The 16880-nt window shown below is 37.0% G+C and overlaps 1 protein-coding gene across 2 annotated transcripts in view; it reads right to left on the minus strand.

Moving 5' to 3' along the window:
* Positions 1–16880, minus strand: part of LOC139982664 (uncharacterized) — a 75342-nt gene that overhangs the window by 17831 nt on the left and 40631 nt on the right. The window contains exons 1-9 of one of the 2 annotated variants that reach the window (XM_071995701.1): positions 12440–12457; positions 10511–10627; positions 8847–8897; positions 7967–8272; positions 7634–7686; positions 6966–7162; positions 6457–6533; positions 6158–6246; positions 2777–2896 (exon numbers count right to left, since the gene is read on the minus strand). In XM_071995701.1, the coding sequence (XP_071851802.1) occupies positions 2777–2896; positions 6158–6246; positions 6457–6533; positions 6966–7162; positions 7634–7686; positions 7967–8272; positions 8847–8892 (888 nt within the window). In that variant the 5' untranslated portion in view covers positions 8893–8897; positions 10511–10627; positions 12440–12457. Of the gene's footprint in view, positions 1–2776; positions 2897–6157; positions 6247–6456; positions 6534–6965; positions 7163–7633; positions 7687–7966; positions 8273–8846; positions 8898–10510; positions 10628–12439; positions 12458–16880 lie in introns of those variants that run through there. The other variant, XM_071995702.1, reaches the window with a different exon arrangement.

Genomic DNA, 16880 nt, shown 5'->3' on the forward strand with positions numbered 1-16880 from the left:
ACAGTGTCATAAGTATTTATATTTGGTCAGTAATATTATTTTTATCACATACATTAACTATTTCTGTAGTTTTCATAATCTATGTTATTGCTTTATTCCTGTAAGTCAGTGCATTAAAACATTCCTACAGCAACACTAGCGGAGTCTCGATAACGTTCCTGCCGTGAGTGACCCATTACAAATGAGTTTCCTTCCCGGGATATACAGCGCATCTCGATACGTCTATTTATCGTATAGGGGCCTAGGCCTATATCCTACTTGCAATCAATTCGTAATAATAAAATAAAATCATTTCCAATCATTAGAATTACACAAATATTATATAGGGCTATATTAATTTCGTGTTGTGCATATGTTAGACATTCCATTCGCCAGCAGACCGACAAACCAGTAGCGAAGCCAGATAGCCGGCCAGGTTTACAATAACCTAGCTTAATCCTACAAAGTATGAACGAAGCCACCGTCATATTTAACTATAAGTATAATGTACTTTTATAGACTAATTTGAGTTTAACTTTCCCATTCAATTTTCCCCAATTTTGATACAGTTTACCTATAATCTTTAGATCTCTCACTTTTGACCTACTGTATGCCTAAGTCTAGACTAGTTCCTCCGGTTGGAAACATCCATCCCTTACTGTTACCAACTTTACCTCATTTGTCTATTTAGGCCCACACTCCACAGTATATAATTTATTTAGGATAAAAGTTGGAACCTACTCTTATGACTGAGACAATAATTAAATCCAAATTTAAAAAGGCTGGCGGAGGATATACATATATAACTATATTCTAAGCTCTTAATTTTCCCGGAAAGAGAATCTTATACTAGCCGTAGCTCTCGGTTAAAGTCTAACGTTACGTTACGAAGGCTAACAAGTTGATAATGAAACACTTGACACCGTGAATCTAACGCGGACACTGTCCGGTGACGTGATTGAGACGTAGCCTAGCCCTACGCGTGTGAAATGTATTAGATCACAAACCTTTTGATTCTTTTTATTTTCTTTAAAAAGCTAACGTTATTTGTTATACCTACATATTTTTTTACAACTGACGTTGGGCTACCACGTCAACCAATAGGCCTAAGTATAACGCCAATACTGATTAACGCTCTCGGTACAAACGGGTAGAAATTTATACTGGCCACTAATAGGCCTACATATGTAAAGGTCTCAAATAAAACAGAAATACAAAAATGATAAATTAATTTGATGAGCTTGATACATGCTATTATTTTGTTCGGCTAGACGTTGTCTAAGTTGAACACATTGAAAGGAAGTTTACCGGCAACATATGACTTGATGTCTATATGTTTGAATATAGGCCCTACTTATGCTTTTGTGCGTTCAGCAAGCTCATTTTCGGGATCTAATTTCTGGTTTGTCATCTAACTGTTTCATGTAATTTCTACTCTGCTGACGTTTCTATATAGTTTTACTTCTTAAGGCTCCAATTTCAAGAAGAACAAACGTAACCTAGCCTATTAGTAATATTATAGTAGGCTGAAATAGTCATTCCAGAAAGGTAAGGTTACATAAAGAAGTAATACCTTTAAAATTCATGCAACGACTAATGTGACCGAAAAGACAAAATCTCTCAAGCATGCCTAGGCCTATAATCGTTGAATAGGCCTATAATTACCGTAAGTCAATATAATAACAGCAGCAAACCATACGCGGTGTAAGTCCATTATCAGTTTCACAGTACAATGATGAACACGTATGTATGTACGTGTAACTGAATCTCTACACAGAGTAAGTCTACACAGAGTTAAGTCACCCGTCCTGCGGGAATCTATACGTACGTCTACGTGCGCAAATGATCAACCTTCACTGTGCGGCTTTGTTTACATTTGAGAACAGGTGTTTTCTTGTTTGAGTGTACTCGTGAAAGGAAGCTTCCAAATATTTTAAATTGTTTAGGCTTTTGCTATTCTTCTTCAGTCGTTCCTTCTACTGTACCAAAATACATGAAACTTAATTATTAATAAGCCAATATTAGTAGGAGAAACCAAATAAATGTCCTTTCTCATCAATAAATAAAGAAGGTAAATGGTACTTTCGTAAAATATGCATATTTAAATTGGAATATAGCTATGGGTTGTGCAGAATGGAGGACGCACTTCCTAAATAAATGTTACAGGTGACGAGGGTGTTGGGTCAAGGCTAGAGATATAGGAACGATTACCTTGATACTAGATTTATATTTCCTTTCAGTCTGCAGGGTTCCAACTCTTTTTTTCTAAATAATGATACTTTTGAAACGTTTGGCGATAAATGAACGGTCCTATCGTGTTTGTTTCATTGTCTACCATACATTATTGACAGTGTCATCACTTACGTTAGTGCTATTATTTCTTAAACAAATAATGACGTCCCCTGTCATATCAAGGTGTATATTCTTTGTGTGTCGCGGGATGTTTAACTAGTAAAAACAGTTATACTCTGGGCTGCGTATAACGGAAAGTCTGATTACATCTGTGTTAACAAGGACTCATTCAGACACTGACACTCGGTGAATAAATAACAATTAATCATCTCGGTCAGATTTGTAGACTTAGATCAAGTATAATATCCGTTGCTTGTAATGGACACGTGATACTGCAATGTACCGTTATAAGAATGGTTAGGGTTGCATATACAGCCTATATGTATTTTATTTCTTTTGAAGTGACAACAAGTTTAACACATAAATAATATAAATCAATTGCAATGGTCTAATAAACTTGAAGTAGCGATATTTCTATGAAAGTGTTAACTTATAAGTGACTTACGTTGTGACTTGATGCAATTTCAAGTAGCAATATCGTAGACATCTGGAGTTGTTTAGAATCAGTTCTCCTTAGAAACACAACACTCGAACACAGAAGTCGTAAACTGTTTTGACCCTTGGTCTGGAAATAAAAATAGAAGCGTCTTCAAATGGACATAGGAAGAACTTCAAGTTATAACATTTTAAAATTGCTCCCTTGAGTATCACCATTTCACATAATATTAACGGTAGATGGAAGCTGTGAGGGGAGCTGATAACCCCCCATCCCTTCAATGTTGTATGAATAAGGGATATCAACTTAAATTAACGTTTTGACTTTTGACTTTCATAACATCATATAGACTCTGCTCTCTATTACGAATTCGATTTTAAGCAAGAGGGTGGGGGCAAATGTAATGTCCGTTCTGTGTAGGAGTCCAAGGAGAGAGAAAGATACCCTCCCCTTGAGGAAACTTTCGTTTAGTGGGATTGTATTTATAATGGTGCTACCCCCAGTCACGGAACTTAATTTTAATTATATATTGTATTTATATGACTCTTATTGGCATAACATAGTCTCTATATCCTATGTAACGTATTGACGATTTAGAGCTGTAGAAGGAGAGAGGACAGGGAAAGGGACAATGAATTATATAAATACTCCTTTTGTGTGAGAGTCTGACGGGAGAGGTTCTCATTTTCCATTTAGAAAATTATTTTTAGGATAGATGGCTTAGATGCACAAATTTGCTGTCATTTTTATCATTTTAACTACATCTTTGAATACGACTTCGTGTTCGTGTGGCATTACATACACTTTGGAGACGTTCGAGATACTTGTTCCGATTCTCCTAGTGGCTACAGACGTATGTGTATCAAACATATAAAAAAAAATTAAGAATTCATAATAGTACATGTTGGTAGGTATATCTATTATGGTGCAGATGGAGATGTGCAGCTTTTATTACAGAAGACAATAGCATTTCAAAATTTAAATTACAATCATACTGAATGAAGGTAACATGTTCATCAATATTTCGTCACATATTTGGGAGGGCTAATTGGAAGCAGATCACACAGTGCTAATATTGGGGATTGGAAGGGATTAGTGGGCTTAGCGAACGTTTTCGGTTCAAATACTGAGACATGCAAGAATGCCACATACACCAAATCTTCATTTATGAATATTTTCATGAAAATCAAAATTGTGACTAAACTTTAATGTGACCTTGGCCGTGCTTGCACCATATTTCACATGGATGTTGATCGATATCGACACCAAATTAAGTAGACTATCTGAGCAACAAAAAGGAGCAAATTGGATGATAATTAGTACTGTACATTGTTTTTGGCTAGGAGTACAGGACCCCAAAAGTTGAGACACGTATAGATAGTTCTTGTTCGCCTAAGTTGCAAGTTTGGATCACAAATACATGTCAGGGAGAGAAATTACACCTATATTTATTTACTGCAATGTATTCCTTGTATTCGTGTAGCTATTGTAGCGAAAACCTACGGGTTACTCCCGTTGTACGATTTGCCTCTCGTATGTTTAATTTAAACGTCGATTGAGCTCCGCAGAGGCAGCGAGCTATTTTTAGAGCCAGGTCGCACAACGGCTACGTAATATTTCTTATCATTCTACTTGTGTTTGAGTATTCTCCTGTGCTTGGATAGACATGCAAAATACTGGGTGTGTCGATCGACCCCATTGGTTACGGCAAACTGTAAGACTGTGAGGGTAGTCGCTGATTGGCCAAGAAGTACAAGTTTTCCAGCAGTTTGTGTCGATTAGGTGGGTCGAAAAATATTATGGTAATTAGCACCAGGGAGTTGTCCCATAACAACTCCCTGCTCGCACTGTGTGTGATAGAAGCAGCATCAGCGAATTTGATTAAGTCAGATGTATTTTTTGTTTCATAGCGCTGTACAGATATTTGTGCTGCCAGACGCCTTTGCTGCCCGACACTTGCGGATTGCCCGACGCCTGTGCGTTGCCCAGCACCTGTGCTGCCCGAGATCTGTGCAATTCCTGACCCTTGCGCTGCGCGATTGTTGAGCTGCTACAGTCGCAAATGGTGCCCGCCCCTAGAGCGGTGGTGTGTTTCATATGTACAGTGTATTATGTAGTGTAAAGATTGAGTGAAGAATTACATGTCTATTAAACCTTACACTTTCGATATCTGCTGTCCGGTTTAAAGGCTTGTTTGTACCATCCCCCCTCCTCTTACCTTCCCGCCACTTCGGTTGGTTCCCGGACAGGGAGTTCCCCATACCAGGACGTTGGCAGCGTTAAACTACATAAATCTTCCAAATACATGCATTCGTTATATTCCAATTTCGGGTATCCAGTTTTACCCGGTTCAGTATTTTGTTCACCTTACGTTACCGACAGAAGGAGAAAGGGGGACATATAGCGGAGAATGTCTCAATATTGCTTTACCGCATCGGACTGGGGAGGGGAGGACTTGTTTTGAGAAAATAGCCTATAAACCCTCTCTACTCTGGCGCAGGGACCGCTATCAAACATGATATGTATCAAAGCTGTGATTTGTAAACGTACCAATAATTTTCCCGTCCCCGTTTCGTGTACAAAAATATCCAAAGTAGAGGGGAGCTTTTCGAATGATTATAATTCGTAGAAAATGTTGGTTATCATCCATAAAATGTTTTGTTTAAATTATGCAGCTAGCATTGTTTAAATTTTCTAGTGCATAGGGGAAGCTTCCGATTTTGACAAGCGTGCGATTGATGAAACTGTACGCATGTGTGCATTTCTTCAATGTAGTTACTTTATATGTCAGTTACGGAATTTTATGTTTCTGTGTCTGTTCAAGAAACTGTTTTTCTTGTGTATTTGAAGACGATTTCAAATCTGACACTTATTCACAACGACTAAAACAGCACGAGTAACTGAATGACAGTAGAAACCTCTTTTAAATGCACATCAGAACAGTATCATCTAACTGTTTGAATGTAACGCATTTCAAAGGTGAAATGAATTCCTGTAGGGAAGAATTTAGTTTTCTTATTCGTAAATGGATCCAAATAATTGGAAATATAACACCTAAACACAATTTTACTTTTAATTCATTGAATCTACATTCCAACAAACGCTGGTTGATCACTGGTCACTACATAGCGAGGGTGACTATTCATTTATATTTACTGGCCTATATTTAGATCACATAAACACGAATGGAAATTACCAATACAATAAACATTATTCCACAAAAACAGTCGCAGATAGTTAAGTAACCGTTAACGTTCAGCATAATTGGGAATTTTCCACATTTTATTGTTTTTTATTTCAGTTTATCAAGGTTTAAATATTTGTCGTTAAACTTATGAAAAACGTACTCTACGGACAGGATTGCACTCAAGAGAGTGGTAAACGACTTACTTCAAGTGTTGTGGCTTCCTTGGAGTTCGACACCCATTTACCTCTAGAAGAATCTAAATGGAAACCATGTTCAGTCGGTGTCCATGAAACTGGAAAGAAGAATTATACAACGATTTTCTTTATATATCAAGCACGTTAACAAACAAAATGGTATACATAATGACAAGGTAAATGTATTATCAAATATTGATATTCTTCGTTGACGTTTACAATATAATGATATAGCCCGTTTAGTGTCCCACAAAGGGTCACAAATTGCTTTTCATGAGTAACAAATTGAGTTGTTTCTATATTCTCACCTTGAATGTTACGTAACTTCGTAATAGGAGAAAGAGAACCGACGAGAAGAGACAGAGGTAACAAACAATCAATGAATCTGTAAAATAAAATGTGATTTGTGAGTGGTGAATGCGTTAAATGATTGAATCATTTCAATGTTATCCACCGTTTATGAAGTAACTTTAGTGTACAGTTAGTGATGCATCCCTCATTAAGTATTGTTGCGTTCCGAGCTTCTCTGCCTAAATATTTATTGAGTGTACTCGTCTGTTCTCAGAGAGAACGAATCAGTTTTGCTTTAATGTCTCACTCTGGTGATTACACTACACAATAGTAAAATACAACATATGAAGTACAATCCCATTTTACTAAACAGCAACAATACTATCACGTTCCAGTATGCATAAATCAATCATCTAGCTTAAAGTTATACTCAAGACCACAGTTCCATAATTTGCTGCAGGTAATTTAACGTTCATTAAGTTAAAGTTAAAACAAACGTAACAGTAAGTGATATGTGATTACTTACGACAATTTCTTCAGCCGTTTGCATTGCTGTGCAAACAACAATATTCCTATGACTTGGTCCTGGGTAAATTCTTTTCCATTGTTCGTGTTGATCTGTAGATCCTCTAAGGTGGACGATACAGGCACCAGTTTTCCATTTTCCAGGGTTATGCTATGTTGATCTGCCGAGCTAAACGATGCTAGTCCGAGTATGGTAAACTTGATGTAAGGAAAACACATTTTTGAAATTATTAGACAATGGTCATATTGGTGACTGTGAATTTATAGAGTGACAAAAACAAAGCACATCTTCCTCTACATTTCTGATAGACAAGATGGTCCATGCGAGTCCAATTGATGATGTACCAAATAACAGAACTTAAAGCCGACGGAAAATATGGAAAAGTTACTGTGTGAGAAATTGTTTTCGATGATATGAAATGATATAGGGATCAAGCCCGTGATTCCCTTGCTCGGAGTCGTATAATCACTACCAACCTTTATTATTAATATCATTTCCAATTACAAACATTTCTCGTTACATCAGTACTGACTAAAAACTTAGAAATAGTTGCATAAAATGTAGAAGTATGGACTTAGTCTACCACAAGCAGCTTAATATTTTAAATAATGATTTTCTACACAAGAGTTGAAGCATTTGTATCAAGCTAAACATTTCAATTAACTCACGTCAGAAGTAAAAGATTCATTCGAACCGAGGTCCAGTTTTCCAAAGTTAAGGTCTGTTGGAGATACGTTATCCCAAAGTTGACAGGAGATCGAAATAAAGGATAACAAAGTGTCAATGTTTCTGTTAGCATAAAGTATTAAAACTCTTAATGGTTTATCGGTTACTTCATCAACTCATATTGTATTAGTTCATTGTTATGGATGTTTCAAGTGTATCGTTAGATTTCTGTCAGGGCAATTATACATGGTATTTATTTCGAACGTTGAAGGTGATGTTTAATATACATATGGTTGATATTGTACCTGGAGTGTTCTTCAGATTCATACACTCACCTTCTGGCTGCTGCATAGACTGATCATTACCTGTACACCGTTTCCCTGTATGAAGCTCGAACAATGTTTGCGCCTTTTTCTGTATCTCATGAAGATTAAGCACTTTCAAAGCATACAAAAGAGTCGAGATATCTGTCTCTGTTATTTGCCCTCTCTCCTCCATATAGCGAATCATGAAGTGATTACGACTAATTTCATTTTGCAGCAAATCGATTTGGGCCGGCGGGTATCCAAAGAAGGTGGCAAGTTGCAAAATACTGTCCTTAGTTAGGATATCACCTAATTTAGCTTTGAACCTACCGAAACCTGTTAAAAAAAATACACAAAAAAACACAAATAATTCACATGCCATATATTCTGGATCAGGTGTAAGGGGCTTTATAACTATTTCATGAATGATATAATCCAGCTGTATTGAATTTAAGTGAAATACATATTAATCCACGAACCATGTAGCCCGGCTCCACACAAAGACAATAGTATAACTAACTATATGTAGAAAAAAAAAACTTGAAGAAACCGACAGACTAAACAGCTCGGATCTGTTTAGGACACCGTGTGTAATCCGGATGTTAGTGAATGTTAGATGGAACCCATCAAACATATATTCCAGATGTTAGTAAGCATCTTGTGCAAGGCGGTGTAGTTTGAACGAATATCAGTAAAGCCGAAAAACAAATCCCCCCACCCCCCAACAAAAAACACGGCACATTGCAGAGACATCTACCCATAGAGCTAAGTGTACAGTTATGACCCATCCATGTATCCCAAAGTGACATACACTGATTTTTCATATTTAAACTGAGTTGTTTTTATTTTGCTTATGTCAAATTTGTAATGGCTATTCATTACAGCGACAATTAAAAAGTGACAATCGTACCTGTAGAATTCTTCTTTGCTGTTTCTTCCACATGCTTGGCAGCCATCGTACCTATGGAAATGTTTATAATAGAGCGTTTTTTATTTACTTCAAATAAGATGAGTAGCAGCAAAATTAGAACTATACCTATCATGGTTGTATATCATTTTTAAAAACTGCTGTGTTATTTCAGTAAAAAAATTACGGCCAAAATGTGTATAATCAGTAAATACGAAATAATTTAATATCAGCGTATTATCCAAACAGAATGAAGTAACATATCACAGGAAATGTATTTCATCAAAATGGTTCCGTAAGTCTGATGAAGATGAGGGACGAAACTGGTTTTAAAAATTTCAAATTGAGCACATTATGTTGCTGCTGCATTGTCTAACAGTTCCAGAAAAATAACGAATTAGCAATAATTAATCGTTTAACAATGAATTCTCACATGTGAGTCACGAGAAAGCAGGTTTGTATATTTAAATATTCTAACACACGTCACTCTAGCTCACTCTGCTGAAATCGAGCCGACTGGTCTGCAGACATATGTTTCTATAGTTGTTCAACATGTATTTTCTTGTATCTGAAAACCTCACACTGAACAAATGATATTCCCGAATGAACAAGTGATTTATTTTCATCATGATCATGATCATCATCATCATGAAATGGCTTGCTATGTAGCTATGTAGCACAGTAAGCTGTTATACATCTTAATACGGAGGAGTATAAAGACCATTCACATTAGGGCACTTAATGGGTAAGACCTAAAGTGTGTGAATTTGCCGGCGTGTCTGGGTGTTTGAGGGAAGCAACATAATGAGCATATTGAAAGTCACTTTGTCAAGTTGTATATGTGCTGTCATTTGACAATGTATGACAAAGAAAGGTCTTTATTTTAACGAAGAAGCAAAATATAACCAGTTTGCATTTTTTTGATCGTTATAACTAATGGTGACACAATATTTCTTTGTCACTTTCTTTCCGATCGATTGTTTTACTTGATGATATGTTAAATGGGTTTATTGACAAGTCGCAGCTATTCTATTTCAATCTGTGCAACATACATGTATACTAGTCAACGAGTAATAAACAATATTTGTTATTACACCAAAATAGCTAATGTATATACATCTTGCCCAAAGATGAAATGTGAATTAAACGGTTAAAAGATTACCTGTTATACGGTTGAAAACGGTCGTCACCACACATTTATTCTTAGGCTGACAAGTAGAAGCCAGTTCTGGTTTTTTTGGCAATTTAATGTTAACATATGATAATAACAAGCAGCGTAATATACACACATGTCGATTTATATACCCTTGCGTTCCATAACAATCACGTTGTGTTGACCAAGTTGGATAAAGAAAACCATACGAATTGATGTTTGGGGAATATTCTCTATTGGCTAACGACATTTGCTCTTCTGTTAAGACTATCCGAAATTGACTTTTTTTGGAAAGGCATTGCATGTTGCGTTGCTGGATAGATAACTGAATACATTCATAGAATACGTAGGCTGCTAAATAAAATCATCTAATAGCAGGTTCCAGTAGATGTGGACAAAAACCGCACCGCCAGACCAATCATAACAGTATACGACATAGCAGTAAAGATTACTTATCCATGTGTGGTTCGTTTATTAAATACAGTTTCTATATAACATTAACTACTTCACTTACCAGTTCGATACTTCTGTCCGATACTTTCGATAATACAGATTGATGACCAGCACTTCTCGCAAAAGCGATGGCATCTTTATGCGCATGGATATATAGAACTAAAGGAATGGCGTCAACCTGCGTTGAGAAATGAATAAAATGGCGTCGACCTGCGTTAGTGTGCAACCGACACGTAGCTCTTATGGCATTTAACAATATTGAACTTGTAAATTGTATAACGAGTTACTTTTGTGTTAAGATCGTGTGTCTTGTTTATCTTGTTCGTTCAGCCGTTGAACGTTTGTAAACTTGGCCTTTGTATATACGCAACCAACATAAAAGGCATTCACCTACTTTCTATTACTTTAGCATTCCATACTATATCCTGCAGTAGAATAGCTGCGACTTGTAACAAAACACACTTAATTGCACGTAAAGCTCTGTTACCACGACCAAGATATAGAAACTAAGTTATAATAAGAATTCATAAAGTTTGAATGGGCTGAGAATTTGATAAGAAGGTTAATGTCTTCCTCGACCATTAATAATAACGATTAAATGATAGCAAACTGACATTATTTGTGAAAAAATGTATTGTTGTGTGAAAAATATAATGAGGATTATCGGGATGACTGAAGGGGGGAAGGGGGGGGGGGAGACAGAGCTAAATTTGTTAATGTAAATCATCAATTATTTGTAGTTTTGCAGAAGAGACTCGTGGAAAATGCGAGAATTTATTCTATAGGTGGAATGGGAATAAAGGAAGGGTTGAATTTCACTGAATGTTTTACACACTTGGTGTTAAAGCATCCACGTTATTTCATTTTGCGTTTTATATGACAGTTACTGTGGATACGGTATGTCATTAGCAGGACTATGCACCAAGGTTGTTTATGATAAATATCAGAGATGTATAATAGAAGACAAGGAACAGGAGAGTGGGAAAAAGGATCAATAGATACGACCATAATAAGTTGCGGGAGCTGCAGTTTTGGTATTGACTTTCCTTAGGTAGAGAATATTGTTATTGCTGAGTGTGTATCAGACTACTATTTCTTCTACGAGGAAATGGAGGTTTTTAAATCGAATGTGTCTAACATAAAACTGTTTATGTAGATTAGTGGAATTTAGCTAATTACACAGCACTGTAAAAATCAATGAACGAGACATTGACTGTATGCATGACTACACACAGATGTTCGTAGAATTATGTACGGATTGCTTTATTGTTCAAACTAGAGCAGCAACGTTACAGAAAGCATGTAATAGTCTGTTTGAGAAGTGTTTTTTTTTTCTTTTTTCTTTTACCGTGACATACTCGAGATAACGGTGTCAATTCCTGTACTTCCATCTGATTTCCCCTTGCATTATGCTCCTTCTCAGCAGCCATAATTTGTTACAATGGTAAACTTTTCTTTGGAAAATAAAATACATAAGCATAAAGATTAATTTATTTGTTGTTTATTCTCTCAATTGGGACGAAATCTAAGTATGTTATTTTTAACTCTAACATACCGCTGGAATCTTCCAGTTTCACTAGTTTGACTCTGGAAAACAACATAATCGTGTCCCGAACCGCATTTAAATGTTCCCCGCTATAGTGATACATTGAACGGCCTGTATGGCTATATTGTCACCAGCGTCGATTATGGTTGTATCACAGTATTTGGTATATCGTTACCTTCTCAGAACCTTAAACTATATTTAACATTCGGATGTGCCAGCGATGTTCCAGCTACTTTATTTGGGTCACATATACTTAGGTATAACATGCATATTGAGTAAGTTCAAGAGTGTCAATTTAAATTGCCCTCTTTGAGAGGTCGGCTAAATCGAAATAGATTTTCACAAAAGCTTTAACTACAAATACAGCGACTTTCTGTATTTGTTTGCACAAATGATTGCCCCCACGTCTGATTTACTGGTTCGACGACACTACAGATAACTTACGGCAACTAAACACAACACACAGTAGTTCAATATCCAGCCCGCCATGTTTATTCTTGAATTGGAGAATCTGATGAAGAAAGAATATGTCTCAATATCGTAGTATACGTATTATACAGTGATGGCTTGGACGAAGTTTGGGGTTAGTAATGGAAAAGAACACCTTGAGAATAGAATTTCGATGTAATTAAATGCATAATAGATGTGTTGCTTTTGTATCTTCAAATCAATACACAGATCTTTGGTCGTGATTTTACATCAGCTACCCGGTTATTGGTAGCTAGATACATTCACACTCACAAACACCCGTATAATACACTCTCAATAAACTCCATTCAAACATTCGCTACATGGCCAAGTCGCACATCCAATGTCTTAACTATCTGACTATATTACCCCTGTTGGTTTTATAGAAAGATGAAGACGTCTGATTAACACCTCCTCGATACAAAACGCTCATTTTTGTTCTATCTATAAGAAGAGTTACATTTTATAATCTTGTTGTCATTCAAAGATTGTCTTCCTGCACCTCGTCAAACGGCACCAGTGTTTAATGTACATATGTCTCTGTTAAAGGTCTTATAAGCCAAACATGAAGTAAATTAACAACTCCAATTCTAGCATATATACTTACTCGTACTCGTTAATTGTACTCGCATTCAAACTCTAAGATGTACAATACTACACAATGAAGCACACGTACCAGTGTAGTAGTCCTGGTACGCACCAATGGGCATTGCACTTGAATCTGTAATTATGATGTTAGAATCGCACTGCAAGCCAGGTCTAGAAATATCAGGCGGCTAGCCAACGTCCTTTGCATGAAGAAGCAAATCAATTTATTGAGCCCGTATCAGTTGTAAGAAATTTAATTTTACACTTGAATCGATACGAATTTAAATGAAACCGTTTTGACTCTACCATACCAATAGGTACTTATACATTGTAAAAAATAAACAGACACTCATTATACATTATATGGTATATCATAAATATCATACTTATTGTATTGAATTCAGTCGAATAAATGCCGTATACTATTTGTTTCGTGCTACTAGCACATGTACAGGGCTTCTATTAAAAAACACTGTGTTTGCCATACAGAAGCACTTACCAAAGCGTCAAGAAGCAATTGTTACTTATTTAATACTGTTGAGATCAGAACTAAGCTCATTCCAAACGTATTGAGCACCGAGGAAGTTCGAAATAAATCATGTATTAAATTGATTAAAAGTACTGTTACTAAAATGTAGATTTTTCCACGTAAAATCAAGAAGGAAATTCATTTTATGTGTTAGGGATCGCATTTCAGTAGTCACAATATTAGAAGAAATTGATATGAAAAGTCAATACCCCCAAGTGATGAATGATTTAGTTTATATCGATGAGAACCATCGACGTAGCTTTTGCATATAACATACAGTTCCTGCAAGCCACAGATACACACCAGTACATACCAAACAATATTGCAGAACCTGTATAAGAATCAATTAAGCCATTATACTATAGTAATGCACGTTATTCCACACAAATATCAAACTGAAACTTGGAAGGAATCAACAGAAGACAATGGAACGCCACACATCAGTAGTCACAAATTACTAGTATAGCTTGGTCCCACAAGAGGAGAATTAACCGACACACACCAGCAGTTACCAAACAATAATGCGCAACCTGTGTTGGAATCAGTTAGAACCTATAGACTATTGTAATACACGTTATTCAACACAGGAATCTAAAGAGGAAGTTAAACAATCCAACTATGGTATATCGAATAACTAAAGAGATATTCTGGTTCCCAACAATTGGAACAGAAAATAGTATACAGGATAAAGATGTTTCACAGAGTTTGTTGCAAACACCAGCTTGTTTGCTACTCGAATATGGATTGATTGAATGCAGCCTGCTTGGAGTGGTTTAACACCACGTTGGTCCTATATCGAGCCTTTCTCAACTCATCAGAATTGTGTATGTACTGAATTAATGATAATACTGTTACGCCCTGGGGTGTTCGGGATGCGTGTACCCCGTATTTCGAACACGCCCACGGCTACTCAGAATATGTTTCCCCTAGTTTTGCATAATTTACCATGCAATATGTTGCCCATTCACTCACCATTCCACTTACTTTTGTTATATTATGCAGGTCTCTCTCGCTTTCCCCGTCGTCTTCCATTACCAGCATTCCAGGCATTCGCTGTCTTATCACACAAGTTGTTCTGTTTAGCGTTTATCTATTTTACTATAGCACTTGCTCTCTATACTTGTGTATTAAGACGGTGTTGTTTTTTTGTGTATTTTGGAAGACTTAATTTATTTTGTTGAGGTTCGGGCAGAGAATTGGAGACCAGCGGTGAGAAGCACGGCTATTACAGTAATGTATTATTTTAAAGGCAAGTTGTTTATATATTTTAGAGAGCGGGTCCGGGAGTGAGGGCTGACTACGGGGCGCCATTTCCCATTGTATTATATAACAAATAACTTCCCGTCCTGGTTGGCTTCGTTGCATGTTATAGACACCGGAGGTAGGGTCAAATTAGGGCGGTATTGTAAAAAATAATCGTGGCAGGACCACATTGAGCAGTATTTGTTCAGTCTGACGTTGGCGCCCAGTGTCGGGTATTCAATATCGTGATTCTTAAGAGCCGTGCTGCCCACGCCCTGGTACATAGTTTATTTGTTGTTTATTTAAATTGAATCTCTGCTCGTTGTTTGCTTTCATTTGTGTACGACAGAAAGACACTGCCTTATTTTTGTTAAGTGTATATTTTTAAGTTAATTAAATTGGGGAATGAGACCCAGTTCTCTTAAACTATGTTCTTCTCTCTTCTTCTTTTTTTGGGTATTGGTTCAAGCCCTGCTAGCATTAGTGTTCGCCTCCGCTTTCCCCTGCCCTGACATCAGGTGGCCTCCAACTGATGGTAACCCACGCTACCGCTCGTCCGAGGTACAGGGGCTTTACAATACGATGTCGGTATCAGAGCTTGGTTAATACGGTAACTATCACGGTACCATTGTAACACGCATGGAGGGTTATGAAGTGTTAGCTTAGTGGTTAACGCCGGTGCCTTCCAATCATAATGTCACCGGTTTGAGACACTCCAAGATTAATGTATGTCGTCCAGTTACAGAGTTGTTGACAATTCATAATCATGGACGTTAAATATGAATCTAAGAGACTGACTTCGGTCTCAGCTTGCAGCTTTGATAGGCCAATGAGGCCTCTTGCGAGTTCCTGCTTGCAGGATGATCTAAAATACATACATACATCGTTGTAGGCATACATAGCATTGTTACCTGTATACACAGTGTTTTGTTATTACAAATTTACCATTGGCTATATATTTTGTGGCGTTCCGAGCTCCTCTGCACAGTTAAGACTCATGTATCTTAAAGCAGCATTGTCAGGCCTCAGTGAAGCGTTGCTAGCCTGTGAATTTGTAACCAAGGTAAGTTGATGCCAAGCCAGCGCACAAATAAACTCAAGAAATACATTTTAAGAAAAGTCACCCAGGAGAGAACCTGGGTACGAAGCCAAACTACCGAACGACTGATCCGCTCTCACCCTAGTCCCCTTGCATCGGGACTGTGACTGTGTGATCATCGTCGGGTGTGCATCACCATTCCCCTCGAAACGAAACATATACTACACATGATATTAGTCAACAGGCCGAGACGAAATTAAAATATGTCTAATCCGGTTTTTTGAAAGAACAATTCTGTTTCAATTCAATTTACCCCCCCCCCCCCGCCAAAAAAAATTATATATATATATATATATATATATATATATATATATATATATATATATATATATATATGTATATATATATATATATATATATATATATATATATATATGTATATATATATATATATATATATATATATATATGTATGTGTGTCTGTGTTTGTGTGTGTACGTAGCCTGTGTATTTATTCGCATCATCAGTTGTACATATGAAGGCCTACGTATGTACTATACATATGGCGGAGTGTATAGATTGGCGGATACATTGGCGGAGTGTATAGCCTAGTGGTTAACGCCGGCGTCTCCCAGTCATGAGATCCCCGGTTCGATTCCCCGCCGACAGCAATGTGTGTCGTCTGGCAAGGGTGTTGTTCAATAACAACTTCCTGACATGGACGTTAAATGAATGTGTGCCGAGAGATTGGCTTCGGTCAGCTTGCGAGTCTACAAGCCTCCATGGCTTCTTTCGCGAGTTCCTGCTTGCGGGAAGATCACATATACATACATACATACATATAGGAATGATCAATCACAAAAAGTGGGTCTACGAGATATCCGGGATTGTAGTGTTTTCTGAGGGCGTTTCTTCGCGTTGTTACCAATCCATGTCCGTTCTATAAGTGCAATCAATGTGAATCATAATAATAACTACATTTATAATTCGCATTATTACAGATGCCTTTGTGCGCCAAT

The sequence above is a fragment of the Apostichopus japonicus genome, chromosome 16 (assembly GCF_037975245.1).
Source record: "Apostichopus japonicus isolate 1M-3 chromosome 16, ASM3797524v1, whole genome shotgun sequence".
Classification (NCBI taxonomy): domain Eukaryota; kingdom Metazoa; phylum Echinodermata; class Holothuroidea; order Aspidochirotida; family Stichopodidae; genus Apostichopus; species Apostichopus japonicus.